This window comes from Microcaecilia unicolor, chromosome 8 (assembly GCF_901765095.1).
Source record: "Microcaecilia unicolor chromosome 8, aMicUni1.1, whole genome shotgun sequence".
NCBI lineage: Eukaryota > Metazoa > Chordata > Amphibia > Gymnophiona > Siphonopidae > Microcaecilia > Microcaecilia unicolor.
Window position 1 is genome coordinate 215,892,141 of NC_044038.1, and position 17,580 is coordinate 215,909,720.

The window sequence follows — 17,580 nt, forward strand, 5'->3', positions numbered from 1 at the left end:
GAAAATGAACTTGCAGAACTATTGTTAGTAATATGTAATTTATCTTTAAAACAAGAATGGTACCAGAATATTATTAGAAAAGGTCTAGAGGTGATCCGGGAAATATAGACGGTGAGCCTGACGTCGGTTCCAGGCAAAATGGTAGAGACTATTATAAAGAACAAAATTACAGAGCATATTCATAAGCATGACCATTAACCTACTCTCTGTTTTCTATCTTTTAACCAGTTTTTAAACAAAAGTACATACCTCCTTCCCATGACTCTCCAATTCCTATGGAGTCTTTCATGAGGTAGTTTGTCAACCGCCTTTTGAAAAATCCAGATACACAATATCGACTGGCTCACTTATCCACATGTTTGTTTACCCCTTCAACCTCTATTCTTCTGCTTCAATTTGTCAGCCTGTGTATTTGTCCCCTTCCCCACTAGCTGCTAATTTGGGCAGGGCATGCTAGTTGAAGAGAATCAGTAGTGCCTCCTTGAGCGGATTCATTTTCTTGTGCATGGATTGGGCTGTCACACTTACAACCGCATGATGCAGAATGTGCCAATAGAACACAACATCCTATATGCAGAGAAGAGGGAATGGCTCAAGGAGCTACTACAACTGCTATTAGATTAGTGTGCCTGGATCAGCAACTGGAGGAAGAGGAGAAAGTTTGGCCACCAAGAAAGCTACCCTTGCTGCTGCTTCAGCAACCACAGATACAGAATTGCAGGAGACGTGGATGCTGCTCAAAGTTGGTAGAGCCATGGTCTATGTGGTCCACCCCATTCTGACACCAGTTTGTTCTAAAATCTAAATGGACCAACATGGCCAGTCTTATTACTTTATTCAGTGATTTGGTACAAAATGCTAGGCTTCTGCCAGCCAGTCTTGGCATCAGAAGTGGCCCAATCATAAAGGAATGGACCTTCTTAGCTTTCTGAGTTGGGCTGTCTCAGCTTCTTTATGGTTAGTTCATCAGACTTGCCAACTTCTTGTTTTTCCCAAAATGTTCTGGTCTCTCTCCTAGCTGGATCAGCTGGACAATGACATGTGACAAGTAGTAGGAATCTGCAGCTCATAAACTGTATATTTTTGCAGCTGGATCTCTTTACAAAGTTTTTCATCAGTGGAGGAAAAGAAGATGAATTTGCTGTAACCAAGCTGTAAATTAACTTTTTATTGTACTAACTTCATGTATGACCTACAACTGATTGTTGACTTCTTATTTTCACATGTTACAGTAACAGAATTCATATAGTTCTTCCTAATTATAGTCTTAGAAGTGCTAGTCACTATAACAAAACTGGAATGTCTACCGTATGGTATTCTGCAACCAACAGAGTGGCCAAATTCAGCATATTTGCATTTATTGAACATCTTCCACATAAGCCCTACATAATTTGACAGCTGAACCCATTGTTTTACTCTCCTCTAAGCATTATTACTGCCTGGTGTTTGTATTGTTTGTACTTTCTCTATACTTTGTGGTGATTGTTTTTCTGCAGAAATTCTCTCAGCAGAAGCTCAGTAAGATCAAAGATATCTGTAAAATCTTCCAAGCTAATCCGTCCTACGAAAGGAACCGTCGTTGGAACCGCAGCCACAGCAGGTGAAGAAAGATTTGGAGCCTTGAAAAGAGGACTAATGTAAGGGCTTTCATGTTTAAGACAAAGATTATTTCATCTGTGGAATTTATTTTCTGTTTCCCTGACTGTTCTGTGTTTGATATTTCACAACTATATAATGTGTGTGTGTGGGGGGAGAAATAACACACAGCTCCCCAAGAGTGTGATGCACAAGCAGAATCGGCAAGAAAGAGTGACAGAAATTAACTTAGGGCACAAAATACTATGAACGTAGAATGAGGGCGTTATGTGCCTGAGGAGTGGGTAGAGAGGAAGAAAAGGCCCGCTTGGGCTTGGATTCATTCAGGCTTCAGCCACAGGGAATTTCCTTAGGGCTGGTTTTCCAAACAAGAGTGTGCATCATAAGGAATAAGGAAGGCAGAGTTCAACATCCCATCTCTTACTGGAGCAGTTACCAGTATGACGGTGGAAACACAAGAAGTGATATTCCTTTGTCCCTTCCATGCTCATGTTGCTACAGAATGAGATTTTCGTTGTAACTGGATGACATGCATCTTTCCCATGCATTAGCTTTAATAAACATGCCTTTCATTAGCAGTACATGCTCACACTGGTCATTTATTTTCATAGTAACAATAACCATCAGGGCCGCTTTTACCAATGGACAATGAGGGTAGTGTCCGGGCCTCTACATAAAGGGGACCCAGCCACACAGTTGCCCATTGGTAAATTTAGCCCAGAGTCCAGTCTTTTGCTTTCTTCTTCCCCCTCCCCCACGGTCTTCCCTACTTCTTTAATGTGGCTAGCAACAGTAGCGATTAGGACAAGCTGATGGCATCAGGGTCCTTCCACTACCATGTCCCGCGTACGTGGAATCAGAATAGGTGGGAACGCGGCCAGTGGAAGGGCTCTGACGCCGGCAGCCTGTCCTAATCGCTGCTGCTGCCAGGCACGTTAAAGAAGTAGGGTGTACTGCAAGGGAGAGGAGGAAGTGATGCAGAAGAACTCATGGGAATATGGGGGAGAGATGAGGGAAATAAAATGGAGAGATGCCATACCTCAAGGGGAGAAGGTGTGTGCAGGAGGAGATGCGGGTCTGGGGTGCGGGAAGAAGGGAAGAGAGAGGGGAGAAACTGGATATGGGGAAAAACAGGGACATAGAAGAGGTGCTGGGCAGATAGTGAAGCAAGAGGAAACAATGCTGGAAAGGGGGAGGGGAGAAATGGACAAAGAGGGACAGTGCTGGAAATGAGTGGAGAAGATAGGGACACAGGGAGGCAATGTTGAAAAAGGGAGGAGGGGGATAGGGACAATAGGGGGATTTAAAAAAGAGGGGAGGAAAGATAGGGACATAGAGTGGCAATGTTTGAAAAAGGGAGGAGGGGAGATTGGGACACCACGCAGGTGGTGAACATGTGAAGAGGATAGTATCAGGGACACAGCTTAAAAGAGATGGCAGGAAATTCTTTTTCACAGAGAGGGTGGTTGATGCCTAGAATGCGCCCCAAGGGAGGTGGTAGAGACAAAAGCGGTTACAGAATTCAAAAAAGTATGGGAATGAACACAGAGGAACTCTAAATGAATGGTATAAATAACAAAACTTAAATGGCTGCATGGTGTTGATGTGTCGAGTGGTGCTTAGATGGCAACTCTGGTTGTGAAGAACCAAGGCCAGTGCGGGCAGACTTGTACGGTCTGTGTCCCATATAGTATTTATTTATTTATTTTATTACTTATGCATCTTGTATCCCACTGTTATCCAGAAACAGGTTTCGGTTCAAAGTGGCTTACAATTTACAGTTCAGTGAAATTACATAGTGTTTTACAGTTAAGATGTGGAGTGGACATCAATACCTTATGTGTTAGTTATATAATTTTTTAAGAGGTAGGTTTTCAGTTCTTTTCTGAACTGAAGGAAGGTTAGTCAGTGGCGTAGCTAGGGTAGTTGACACCCGGGGGCCGGTCATTTTTTTAACATCCCCCCCCCCCCCCCCACCCCCCCCCCACCCCCCCCCCCCCCCCCCCCCCCCCCCCCCCCCCCCCCCCCCCCCCCCCCCCCCCCCCACAAATCCAGTACTAGGCATACCGAGATACAAACACTCAGGACCTATAGCGCAATTCTACCATACCATAAGCAGTCATTTCTACAGTCACACAAGTATCTTAAACGCTACAGTGAGTCACTAGAACATCATTCACCTATGTAAAACGAAAACAGACAGATTAGTACAGATCGTCGATCCTGCACAGTCAATGCCAACGAAAGCCATGTTTTTTCACAAAACAGATACACCCTAATCCACTATAGAATAAGTAATCATAAACTTTCTATTTAGACAAAAATTAGACTGAACCCATGCCAGACTCTGCATACAATGCAACACCACAGGACAGAAAATGTCCCCTAGTACTGTGCAAAAATATAAAGACAGTGGATGTAAATTTGAAAAACTAACAAATCCGATCACCACTTTACAAATTAACAAATAGAAATAAAACAAATATAGAAAATAAATACTATTTTATTGGACTAATATATTTAGTTTTCAGAGGCCAAAACCTCCTTCCTCAGGTCATACAGTTTAGTGCTGTTATAGTATCCTATCCTGACCTAAGGAAGGGGGGTTGTTCTCTGAAAGTTACAGTTGGTGGAAATAAGTATTGATCCCTTGCTGATTTTGTAAGTTTGCCCACTGACAAAGACATGAGCAGCCCATAATTGAAGGGTAGGTTATTGGTAACAGTGAGAGATAGCACATCACAAATTAAATCGGAAAATCACATTGTGGAAAGTAATGAATTTATTTGCATTCTGCAGAGGGGAATAAGTATTTGATCCCCCCACCAACCAGTAAGAGATCTGGCCCCTACAGACCAGGTAGATGCTCCAAATCAACTCGTTACCTGCATGACAGACAGCTGTCGGCAATGGTCACCTGTATGAAAGACACCTGTCCACAGACTCAGTGAATCAGTCAGACTCTAACCTCTACAAAATGGCCAAGAGCAAGGAGCTGTCTAAGGATGTCAGGGACAAGATCATACACCTGCACAAGGCTGGAATGGGCTACAAAACCATCAGTAAGACGCTGGGCGAGAAGGAGACAACTGTTGGTGCCATAGTAGAAAATGGAAGAAGTACAAATGACTGTCAATCGACAAAGATCTGGGGCTCCACGCAAAATCTCACCTCGTGGGGTATCCTTGATCATGAGGAAGGTTAGAAATCAGCCTACAACTACAAGGGGGGAACTTGTCAATGATCTCAAGGCAGCTGGGACCACTGTCACCACGAAAACCATTGGTAACACATTACGACATAACGGATTGCAATCCTGCAGTGCCGCAAGGTCCCCTGCTCCGGAAGGCACATGTGACGGCCCGTCTGAAGTTTGCCAGTGAACACCTGGATGATGCCGAGAGTGATTGGGAGAAGGTGCTGTGGTCAGATGAGACAAAAATTGAGCTCTTTGGCATGAACTCAACTCGCCGTGTTTGGAGGAAGAGAAATGCTGCCTATGACCCAAAGAACACCGTCCCCACTGTCAAGCATGGAGGTGGAAATGTTATGTTTGGGGGTGTGCTCTGCTAAGGGCACAGGACGACTTCACCGCATCAATGGGAGAATGGATGGGGCCATGTACCGTACAATTCTGAGTGACAACCTCCTTCCCTCCGCCAGGGCCTTAAAAATGGGTCGTGGCTGGGTCTTCCAGCACGACAATGACCCAAACATACAGCCAAGGCAACAAAGGAGTGGCTCAGGAAGAAGCACATTAGGGTCATGGAGTGGCCTAGCCAGTCACCAGACCTTAATCCCATTGAAAACTATGGAGGGAGCTGAAGCTGCGAGTTGCCAAGCGACAGCCCAGAACTCTTAATGATTTAGAGATGATCTGCAAAGAGGAGTGGACCAAAATTCCTCCTGACATGTGTGCAAACCTCATCATCAACTACAGAAGACGTCTGACCGCTGTGCTTGCCAACAAGGGTTTTGCCACCAAGTATTAGGTCTTGTTGCCAGAGGGATAAATACTTATTTCCCTCTGCAGAATGCAAATAAATTCATATACTTTCCACAATGTGATTTTCCGGATTTAATTTGTGATGTGCTATCTCTCACTGTTACCAATAACCTACCCTTCAATTATGGGCTGTCATGTCTTTGTCAGTGGGCAAACTTACAAAATCAGCAAGGGATCAAATACTTATTTCCACCACTGTAAGTCAAAATGTATTAAAAATTAGTCCAATAAAATGATTACCTTATTTATATGTTCTATTTATAAACATTTATTAACACATAAACACAGATACAATACTATACCCTAAAGCAAAAAAAAAAAAATATATATTTTATTTACAGTTTGTTGTCTCTGGTTTCTGCTTTCCTCATCTTCTTTTCACTGTCTTCCTTCCATCCAGCATCTGTCTTGCTCTTTCTCTGAAATCCAGTGTCTGTCCTCTCTAATGTCCCTTCCATCCAGTGTCTGCCCTCTCTCTGCCCCTTCCATCCACCATCTGCCCTCTTTCTCTTCCCCTCCACCCACCATCTGCCCTTTCTCTCTGCCCCTTCGATCCGTCTGCCCTCCTCTCCCATCCATCCAGGGCCTGCCCTCCCTCAAGCTCCCCCCTTCCATCCAGGGTCTGTCCCCTCTCTGCCCCTCTTTTCAGCCCCCTCTTTCCACCTGCACCTAGTTCCAGTTCCAGCCCACATCTCCCACCTGCCACCCTTTTCAGCCCCACTATCCCACCAGTCCCCAGCCCTTTTCTCCCATCAGTCCTGGGCTTCAGCCCCAGCCACTTCTCCCTGTCCCCTTTTCAGCCCCTAGTTTCAACCCCAGCCCTTTTCTCTCACCAGTCCCGAGCTTCAGCCCCAGCCATTTTCCCTGTCCCCTTTAAAGCCCCCAGTCCCCACAGTTTCAGCCCCTGCCCCTTTTCAGCCCCCAGTTCCAGTTTCAGACCCCTTCTCCCATGAGCACTTCCCTCCCCAGTCCCCTTATCCCCTCTGAGCACCCCCACCCTCCCCAATTCCCTTCTCACCTCTGAGCATCCCCTCTGAACTCCCCACCCCTCCCCAATCCCCTTCTCACCTCTGAGTACCCTTCTGAGCTCCCCCACTCCCAATCCCCTCTGACACCCCACCCTCCCCAATCCCCTTCTCACCTCTGAGCACCCTTCCCCAATCCAATTCTCACCTCTGAGTACCCTTCTGAGCTCCCCCACTCTCCCCAATCCCCTCTGAGCACCCACTCCTCCCCAATCCCCGTTCCCCCCTGACCCAGTCCCGTCCCCCCTCCATTGAGAGCCACAGAGCCCTCTTCTCCTGCCACCGCCTTCCTTTTCTTTTTTTTTTTTAAATCCGTGCAGCCACGCAGGCAGCGCATGCTGTGAAAGAAGTAAATCGCCAGCGCTGGCGTCGGGCCTTCCCTCGATGTCCCGCCCTCGAGGAAATAGGAAGTTACCTCACAAGAGGGCGGGACATCGAGGGAAGGCCCGACGCCAGCGCTGGCGATTTACTTCTTTCACAGCACGCGCTGCCTGCGTGGCTGCACGGATTTAAAAAAGAAAAAGGCAGGAGGTGGCAGGAGAAGAGACGCGACGGAGCACCCCCCACCCGCGGACATCCGGGGTGGACCGCCCCACCGCCCACCCTTGCTACGCCACTGAAGTTAGTGATGCTTCTTGTGGCTTTGGTATTGAGTTCCACCATTTGGAACCCAGGTAGCTGAATCTTGTTGTGTAGATGGTTTTGTAGGTTATGTTTCTGCAGTTGGGTAGATGAAGAAGTAGGTAACCTCTGGTTTCTGGGCTTGCATTTCTTGGGGATAGTTCAGTCATGTCTAGCATATATTCAGGTGCCATTACGAATAGTATCTTGAAAATGATGGTGCAAGCTTTGAAATGCCTTGATTGTTAGCCAAGTGTAGTGTTTTGACAGTGGGGTAACACTTTCATATTTGACTTCCTTAATATCAGTCTTGCTTCCGTGTTTTGGATGGTTTGCAATGATTTTAGTGTGTTTTCCTTGCACTTTACGTATGCTGCATTGCAGTAGTCTTGTTGAGATAGTATTGTCGATTGGACCATTATCTGGAAAGATTGTCTGGAAAATAGTCTCTTATCCTGCATTTTGATGTGACTGCTGATATTTGACTGTCCAGTAATAGATGTTTATCAGAATAATTGCAATATTTTTAGTGTGTACTCAGATAGATCCTTGAATCAGGGGCTTGGTCGCCAAACACTGGAAGTCCATTTTATTGCTTTTTTTTTTGCTTTTCAAGTATTTATATCACATCATTGTTGTTTAGTCATGAATTGATAATGAGTGTGGCTGTTGGGCAGATTGGACGGACCATTCAGATCTTTATCTGCTGTTATTTACTAGGTTACTATAGGAGAGACAAAGGGCAGTGCTGGAAAAGGGAGATGAGGACAAATGCTGAACATGGTGAGGTAAGAGAATAGAGACAGGGGATATAGAAGGAGGTTGCTGGACAGGAGAGGACTCGGAAGCAGAGGAAAGATGGCATGGTGGACATGAAGAGAGAAGAAATGTCAGATGGACAAGAGACCCCTGCAAAAACAGGAAAAACAGAAGAAAGCAGAAGAGACACTGGGAACAAAGTGAATGAAAAATAAAATGCTCAGGGATGGGTTTAGTTGTGTGAATGGTGATTATGTTTGGATTTTATTATGAGTGTTTACTTTTTGTCTATGTTCTTTATATGATTGAGATAGTGTTTGAGTGGCAAGTTAGTTAATTCTCTCTTATCTACAAATTGTGTTCCTTTCTGTTTTTCTTGTTTTGAATTTTAAAAAATGTAAACCACTTTAATTTGCTTGCAATAAAGCGGCATAGCAAGTTTAATAAATGATAGAGGATTCCTGCTCAGCTTAGAGGGAACAGTGCCACCAAGATTTCTTCCTCCCTTTCCCAGGCAAACCCACACCTTACTTTTCAGTGTCCCAGTCCTCATTACACACACACTGTTCACCTTTCACCAGCCCCCACCCATGGTACAGACTATCCCATCCACCTTGCTCCAGCCCTTCTGCCACCCATAGCACACTGCACCCCATCCACCTTGCTCCACACTCCCTCTCCCTCTCCCATGACAAACATCACCCCATCCACCTTGCTCCAGTCCTCCTCTCCCCCCTCCCATGGCATACAGCACCCCATCCACCTTGCTCCTGCCCCCTCCAATGGCACACAGCACTTCATCCACCTTGCCCCAGCCTTCCCCCCTCATGACACACAGTACCCCATCTACCTTTCTTCAGCCCTTCCCTCTCCCATGGTATACACAATCCCATCCACCTTTTCCCAGGGCCCCCGCTTCACACTTCAATATATTTGTGAGTGACATTGCCGAAGGGTTAGAAGGTAAAGTTGTGCCTATTTGCGGATGATACTAAGATTTGCAACAGGACTGGACACCCCGGAGGGAGTGGAAAACATGAAAAAGGACCTACAGAAGCTGGAAGAATGGTCCTAAGGTTGGCAATTAAAATTCAATGCGAAGAAATGCAAAGTGATGCACTTAGGGACTAGAAATCCAACGGGAGCCGTATGTGTTAGGCAGGGAGAGTCTGATAAGTACAGACGGGAGAGGGATCTTGGGGTGATAGTATCTGAGGATTTGAAGGCGACGAAACAGTGTGACAAGGCGTGGCCCTAGCTAGAAGGTTGTTAGGCTGTATAGAGAGAGGTGTGACCAGCAGAAGAAAGGGGGTGTTGATGCCCCTGTATAAATCGTTGGTGAGGCCCCACCTGGAGTATTGTGTTCAGTTTTTGGAGGCCGTATCTTGCTAAGAATGTAAAAGAATTGAAGCGGTGCAAAGAAAAGCTACGAGAATGGTATGGGATTTGCGTTACAAGACGTATGAGGAGAGACTTGCTGACCTGAACATGTATACTCTGGAGGAAAGGAGAAACAGGGGTGATATGATACAGACGTTCAAATATTTGAAAGGTATTAATCCGCAAACGAACTTTTCCGGAGATGCGAATGCGGTAGAACGAGAGGACATGAAATGAGATTGAAGGGGGCAGACTCAAGAAAAATGTATTTTTTCACAGATAGAGTAGTGGATGCTTGGAATGCCCTCCCGTGGGAGGTGGTGGAAATGAAAACGGTAACGGAATTCAAACATGCGTGGGATAAACATAAAGGAATCCTGTTCAGAAGGAATGGATCCTAAGGAGCTTAGCCGAGATTGGGTGGCAGAGCGGTGGCGGAGGCGGGGATGGTGCTTGGCAGACTTATACGGTCTGTGCCAGAGCCGGTGGTGGGAGGCGGGACTGGTGGTTGGGAGGTGGGGATGGTGCTGGGCAGACTTATACGGTCTGTGCCAGAACCGTGGTGGGAGGCGGGGCTGGTGGTTGGGAGGCGGGGATAGTGCTGGCAGACTTATACGGTCTGTGCCCTGAAAAGGACAGGTACAAATCAAGGTAAGGTATACACAAAAAAGTAGCACATATGAGTATCTTGTTGGGCAGACTGGATGGACCGTGCAGTCTTTTTCTGCCGTCATCTACTATGTTACTATGATACCTCTTTCCCTGCATACTCCAGCATGAGGAGGAGCTGTACATCGGGCTGCTTCCTGATCCTCTACCATCTTAGATCCAACTGTTCTTTTGAGCTGCCTGGGCTTAAAGGAACTGCCGAAGACCAAAGTGAAAGATAAGGTGGAAGCAGCCCAATGTGCAGCTGGGCAGCTCTTCCTCTTATTGCATTAAAGTGTGAGTGTGCAGGGAGGGAGGAAGGCAGGTGGAGGCAAAGCACTTGTGCTGCATTGCACTGCAACAGCAGACTGCACAAAATTCTGTGCGGGAAAGGCAGAATTCTGCGCAGTCTGTGGAGATGGAGAATTCTATGCAAATTCTGCATTGTGCATTAGCAGAATTCTCCCAGGAGTAAAATGTGCCATATAATTCACTGCCAACAAAACACAATATGATGACTGAATGAACATAAATTGTTACCAGATTGATCTATTAGCCTATGCTTCTGTCTTTCCATACAGTTGCTAACACTGTCAAACAAGTCTTGTCCCACTGTTGTATCCTTCAACAGTTCCACTGTCAACAAAACTCTGGTTAATGACATTTTTGCAGGCCGTTTTCTGTGTATACGTCCCATGGTCTCGCAGGCAATGTAGCCCACCCCTGTATGCCATGTAGTATCTGTATAGCAGTGGCGTAGCCAGAAGGCAATTTTTGGGTGGGCCAACAGGTTGGATGGGTGGGCACTAGGGTTGCCAACTTTCTGAAAGAGAAAAACCCACCACCTGATGTACCCATGTCCTGCCTCACCTCATGCTCCACCCCTACCCCGCTCCTAATAACTTCATTGAGTGTAGCAGTGCAGGCCACATTGAAGCTAGAGAGAAGTCCAAAAGATTACGCTCTTCAGTCCCTATTGAGCCATGGTCCCCCAACATACATATGCTTCTCTTGATCAGGGCTTGTCAATTCTTTTGTGGCCATAACCCCATAATAGTGGCCAAATAAAATTGTGTGAACCCCCTGGAGGTGCAGAATAATTATGTACCTATAGAGAGCCCACTCAAGTTGTGACCCATTTGGTGTCCCGACCCCAGTTTGGAAAGCTCTGTCTTATATGGTATTGAATCCAAATACATTCTGCATCCACAGAACCCCTGGCCCTTCCCCAACAGTGGATGAAAGCAGAGCTAGGACACTTCCCCATAAAACCAAATAATATTTGTCTCTTGTGTAATCTCAATAACAGACATAGTGTAAAGTAATACAAGCTACTCAGAACCTAGATCAAATATATCATTCCAACACTGACTCCCAAAACAAAGATTCTACCTACGACATTTTAGGGCCCTACATATTACAGTGATGCCTTAAAATATCAATACATCTATTAGGAAAACTGAACAAGCCAAATTACTACAGAAGGCTACATAGAAAATTCATACTAAAAGAATACCTTGGTCACACACACAGAAAATAAATGCCAAATACAGAATAGGTGACCACAAATATAAACACAAACTAAACCGAAATCCCAAGAAGCCAGCCCTTTCATGTAGTACAATACCAGAGAAATAGAAGGAGATGCATTTCCTCCTATACTGCGCAAAAAAGAAAGATGGCCAGGGATGGTGTTAGACGAGTGCAGCTAGCGCAACTGCCCTTAGCCCCTGGCCAGAGAGAGCCCCAAGTCTGCCAGAACCTGAAGAAGGTGCAGCCTGATAATGGGCTTTTGGGTCCCTCCTAGATTTCTGCCCTGGGCCCCAGCCATATCTAACACCACAGCTAGCAGGATGTATATTTCAAATCTGACATATTCTAATCACAAAATAGAAAATAAAATTATTTTTTCTACCTTTTTTGGTCATTTTTTTTCCAAATAATGTTCATCCCAGGCTCTGGTTTCTGCTGCCCTTTGCTCTCTTAACTCTCGCTAGGGTCTTCTGTCCATTTGACATTTCTTCTCTCTCCATACCCACCATCCATGTTTGTGCCCCTATCTTTCCCATCCAGCTTCTCTCCTCTTCCCCCCCTGCCCACATTTGGCTTGCCTGCCCTCCCTCCTTTTCTCACTTGTTCTGTGGGTGTAGTATTTGATTCTGTTCTTTTATCCCTTGGCATCAGTACCTCTTTCCTTTCCCTTCCCTTCTCCCTCTCCCTCTCCCCTCCCTTTCCATAGGTTCAGCACCTTTCTCCCTTCCAGCCAGTCAGCCGCCTCCTCCCATGAGTCCAACACCTCTCTCCCTTCCCTCTAGCCTCCACCCCTCCTCTGGTCTCTGGTTTCATCGCCTCTCTCCTTCCCTACAAGTCCAGTACTCTCTCCTTTATCTCCAGCCTACCTCCATGGGTCCCTTCCCTCCAGCCCCTCCCTCACATTTCCAGCACCTCTTTCCCTCCAGCCCCTCCCCCTACAGCTCCAGCACATCTCTCCCTCCAGCGCCCCCATATATCCAGCACCTAGCCAGCCAGCCACCCAGCCTGCCCCCCTCATAGGGCAGCACTTTTCTCCCTTCCCTCCAGATTCCCCCCCCCCTCCCGCAAAGGCACCTCTGTCCTTTTTCCTCCCTGCTTCTGTTGCTCCTTTCCCTGTGTTCCCACCCCATCCCACGAGTCTGGCACTTTAGTTTTTTTCTTCCCTGCTTCTGCCGCGGTGCTTCTAACTTAGTATTGTCATGTGCTATCAGTGATTCACAAACATGGGCCTGGCTCTGGGGTTCCCTCTGCCACGCCCTGCCCTAACAGGAAGTTGCATTGGAGAGGACAGGAAGCAGAAGAGCGAACCTGGAGCCAGTCGGTGTGTGTGAATCACAAGGTAGTGCATGCCAGTACTCTTAAATTGGAAGCACTGTGGCAGAAGGACAAACCCCCCAACTCCCCCCCCCCCTCCAAAGTGCAGGACTTGTGGGACGGGAGTGGGAGCAGAGAGAAGGGAGCGAGCCAGCTAGGGATGCGGTATTGGTTGTAGATGTTGGGTGCACCATTCTTGGGTGGACTTTGGGCAAAAGTGCAGGCCCACCCGTGGCTACGTCCCTGTTGTGTAGAGATCGGTAGTAATCCCATTTGTTTTAATTTCTCACTAGGTGGTGCATCAGTGTTTTAGGACCTAGTTAATATTTACAGTACTGCCTTTTCACTGATAAGGTTGTTGCTGTTTGAGTCCTGAGAGTTGTTGCTGTTATTATATGGTAAGGTTCTGAGGCCCCGATGATCACTTTCCTCATACTGTTCCAAACAGCACTGTAAAATTAGCATAGGAACAGCATGGGGAAATAAAGCCCTGATGATCAGAGCTAATAGCATGCAAATTTAGGCACGCTGTTAGCTCTGATCATTGGTGTACTTCTGCAGGAAGTTTTTGCCAGGGCATTGCCCCAAGGCACAATCCTCTTTCAGAAGTTATTTGACAGGTCCGGGCTGTCAAAAAAAAAAAAAAAAAGCTCAGACCTGTCAAACATTAGCAATGCAAAGGACTGGAGGTCCGGCTGACCTCTAGCACCCCCCCGAACCCCCCTGTACCTTGTAAATGGTGGCGCCCTGGCCAGTGCATCTTGGGATGTGCTGGGCAAGGCTTCCCTACCATATAAGGGAGTTTCTCTCTTATATGGTAGGGAAGCCCTGCCCAGTGCATCCCGGCACCGCCATTTTTGAGGTAATGCTGAAAGGAAGAGGGAGTCCACCAGACCTCAGCCCCTGTAAGCATGCAAATGCATGCTGGACAGTGCTCCCAATGCTCCGCAAACCCTAACACCAGCTCTGAGCTGGCATAGGGTTTGCTGCAGGAGCAGCACCAATGTTTGGTGCTCTGCCCGCTGAGCATTGGGGAGGAATAAATGCCCTGTTTAGCATTCATTTGCAAGCTGCTTTCTAGGATAAGCAGCATAAATATATTGTACTGTTTTGGGATGTTGCCAGGTACTTGTAACCTGGATTGGCCACTGTTGGAAACAGGATACTGGACTTGATGGACGTTTGGTCTGGCCCAGTATAGTACTGCTTATGTTCTTGTGGTCAGAGCCCCCGAGCATATTGTTTCACATGCTTGTGGGCTCTGATCATGGGGTGGGATCATACGTGGGTGCTAGAATGGCGTTAATAGCCTCCAGAACCTGTGTTTGCTACTGATCATCAGCCCATGAGTGTGTGTTTATACAAGTTTGTGCATAGTGTTTTGCAGTGGAGGGATTGTGTTTGGCCTTACTGAGATGACATCAAATTATTAATACAATTTTAGTTTGTTATAATATCAGATGAGGTTTTAGAAGATTTTGCAGGATCTGATGTGTGTTAAGGTGGTTGTCTTTATAAAAGACTTTGATCTGATCAGGCTTAAATTATGTGCACTGCCTCTTGAGGGTCTTTAAATACAGTTCAATTGTTGCCATGGTGGTCAATTGCTTCAAATAATAGAATTTAAAATATGTAACATCACTCATGATACAGAAATCAATTTTTGGTTCATATGAAGACATTATTTTTCAATAGCGTGGCCTCAGTTCACCACTGTGCAAAATTTATTGCACTTATTGGTCTTCAGTCTCACTCTTTGGGATTGGCTACCTTGGCACTTCCGCACTCTGGAGCAGTATCTTTCCTCCTTCCCTTCCCCTGGTCCAGTGGCTTCCTTACCCCCCACCTACTGCTTCCAGAAAAGAAAAAAGCTGTATGAAGTTGTGGAGCTAATGTCTAGGTTACACTGCTGATGGCTCTGCTGGTCCCACCCTCTTCTGCCTTGGGCTTCCTGTTTTTGAGGGGCAGAAACACAGTAGAGCCATCAGCAGCTTAGACGATTGCTCTGTACATTTATGCTGCTCCCCCACCCCCCTCCCCGGCAGGAACTGGCTTGGTAGCAGGGGGCTAAGGAAACTGTTCCGTTGTGTTGGCATGGGTGAGGGCCCGTCCACAAAAGTTTGCCCAGGGCCCCAGAGGTGGTTAAAACAGCCCTGATAACCATCCTCACAGTACTTCTGTTTAACCTACTCCTTACTGGCCTCCCACTTAGCCATCTATCCCCCCTTCAATCTGTTCAGAACTCTGCTGCACGTCTTATATTCCGCCTGAACCGATATACCATCATCCCCTCTTCTCAGGTCACTTCACTGGCTTCCGGTCAGATACCGCACGTTCAAGCTTCTCCTTCTTACCTACAAATGCACTCAGTCTGCAGCCCTCATTACCTCTCTACCCTCATTTCCCCTTACGTTCCCACCCGTAACCTCCGCTCACAGGACAAATCCCTCCTCTCAGGCTCCGCTCATTATGCCTCGCCTCACCCTATGCTTGGAATAAACTTCCTGAGCCCTTACGCCAAGCCCCCCTCCCTACCCATCTTCAAATCCTTGCTCAAAGCCCACCTCTTCAATGTTGCTTTCGGCACCTAACCTTTATACCTTTCAGGAAATCTAGACTGCCCCTATTTGACTGACTGTACATTTGTCCTTTAGATTGTAAGCTCCTTTGAGCAGGGACTGTCCTTCTATGTTAATTGTACAGCGCTGCGTAACCCTAGTAGCACTTTAGAAATGTCAAGTAGTAGTAGTAGTACTTCTGTTTATTACATTAATAACTTTCCGGCTTTGTTTTGACACACTATCAAAGAATGCCTTCAGTGTGTGTGTGTGTTTTTTTAATATATTAGTTTTTATTCAAAGATTTTTACCTTAGTATAGTAATGTGTTTGTCATTATATATCTGCATTAGATTGTTAGCATTAGCAGGCTGCTCATGTTCTTTCAGAATGTCTCGAGACACATGCTGATATGGCCACCGCACTATGCAGTTGCTCAGGTTTTGCGGTGTTGTTTTGAGTTTTTATTTCCAACATTGCATTTACCAGAATTCGTTTTAAGAACTCGTTTTACTGGAAAGGTTGAAAGAATCCTGACGCAGGCACTGTTGCCGAAACATGGCCATGTCGAGTCCTTTCAACATGTGGAATTGAGACTTTCAATAAAACTTGTTTTACATTTGGACTATTTGTATCCTTGCACTTTGTGCCTCACCGCTTTCTTTCTTACTGTTGTACACCCGTGAGGCCCGGATCTCCTCCTTTGTGCCAATTTTCTGCAAACATATTAAAGTCCTTTGCTGGACTCCTGGTCTGGATGATTTATCAAAGTGCTCTTGCTCCTTTGCAGAAATTGCTCCAGAATTTTCTCCAGATTTATTAAAAAAAAAAATTTCCAACATTAAAAAAAAAATGCTGATGCAAAACTGAAGTATTTTCTGCACTGGAACTTTTGATAAATCTGTCCTTTATTGGCCAATAGGAATGATTTTCTATAATCAGTTAAACACAGGCCTAGAATAAAAATGTCAAACTTTCCTTGATGTCTGGTTTGCATTAAGTGTTTACTTTGGCAAGGAATAAGAAGATAAAATGTGTCCATTTGTAGTTTAAATGAGTTCTAAATCCAACATGACTTTAAACCTATATGAACACACATTTCTAAGGAATTAAAATTTTACTTACAACTGCACCACCAAAATGTTAGTGTCTATTCAAATAAGTGATATTGCTATAACTAAACAGGTCAATTTATAAAAAGATTTATCCAGCTAACCTCAGAAATTATCTGGTTAAATCTCTGCATTTGAAAAATTTCCTCTACTATCATGCTAGATTGTCCACCATAGGCGTAGACTGGGGGGGCGAAGGGGGGGCAATGCCCCCCCAAACGACGATGAGGCGCCGCCGCGCCATTAGTTAAAAAAAAAAAAACAACACATGCACGCACGCGCTCCTCCATCCGCTGGCTTCCCTGCTCTCTCTGTCTGCGTCCCGCCTTCCTCTGACGTCAGAGGAAGGCGGGACGCAGACAGAGAGGGCAGGGAAGCCAAGCGGAGTAGCGGACGGAGAGGAGCGTGTCCGTCTACCCCTCTCTTTTCCTCCCTCCCTCCCTCCCTCCCTCCGCCTGCAGGCAGCAGTCTTTTCCAGCGTTCCTGCAGCGGTAGCGTTGTACACGCTGCCTTCGGTCTGCACTGAAGCCTTCTCTTCAAGTTCCTGTTCCCGCCATAGGTGGGAACAGGAACTTGAAGAGAAGACTTCCGGGGCAGACCGAAATCATAGTTTCTTACCTGTAACGGTAGTTTCCGTGGACCAAAGGATCTTCTAGCCACACCTCTTGAATATTCGTCACGGTGACGTGCGAGACCCGGACTCCAATAGGAATGCTTTAAAAGTAAAAATATTAGCATTAGCGCATTCCGCCCTATATCGGTACTATAAATACCTTGACAGCTCAGAAATAGTCAGTTCATTAAAAATAGCTACGACAACCAGGGAGGGTAGGGAGGGATTGTGTGGCTAGAAGATCCTTTGTCCACGGAAAACTACCGTTACAGGTAAGAAACTATGATTTTTCCATGGACAGGATCTTCTAGCCACACCTCTTGAAGACTCCCAAGCATACACAGGTAACATTAGATAAGACATTATAATGTAAAACACCCAGAAGTCTGAATTCATACATGTTACCTGTGACAGGA

General features: G+C 46.1%; 1 protein-coding gene across 1 annotated transcript in view; it reads left to right on the forward strand.

The window, feature by feature from the left end:
- Positions 1–17,580, forward strand: part of RIPOR3 (RIPOR family member 3) — a 277,332-nt gene that overhangs the window by 83,950 nt on the left and 175,802 nt on the right. Inside the window, 3 exon segments of the mRNA XM_030211650.1 lie at positions 1,497–1,553; positions 1,555–1,607; positions 1,610–1,637. Of these exon segments, the coding sequence (XP_030067510.1) occupies positions 1,497–1,553; positions 1,555–1,607; positions 1,610–1,637 (138 nt within the window).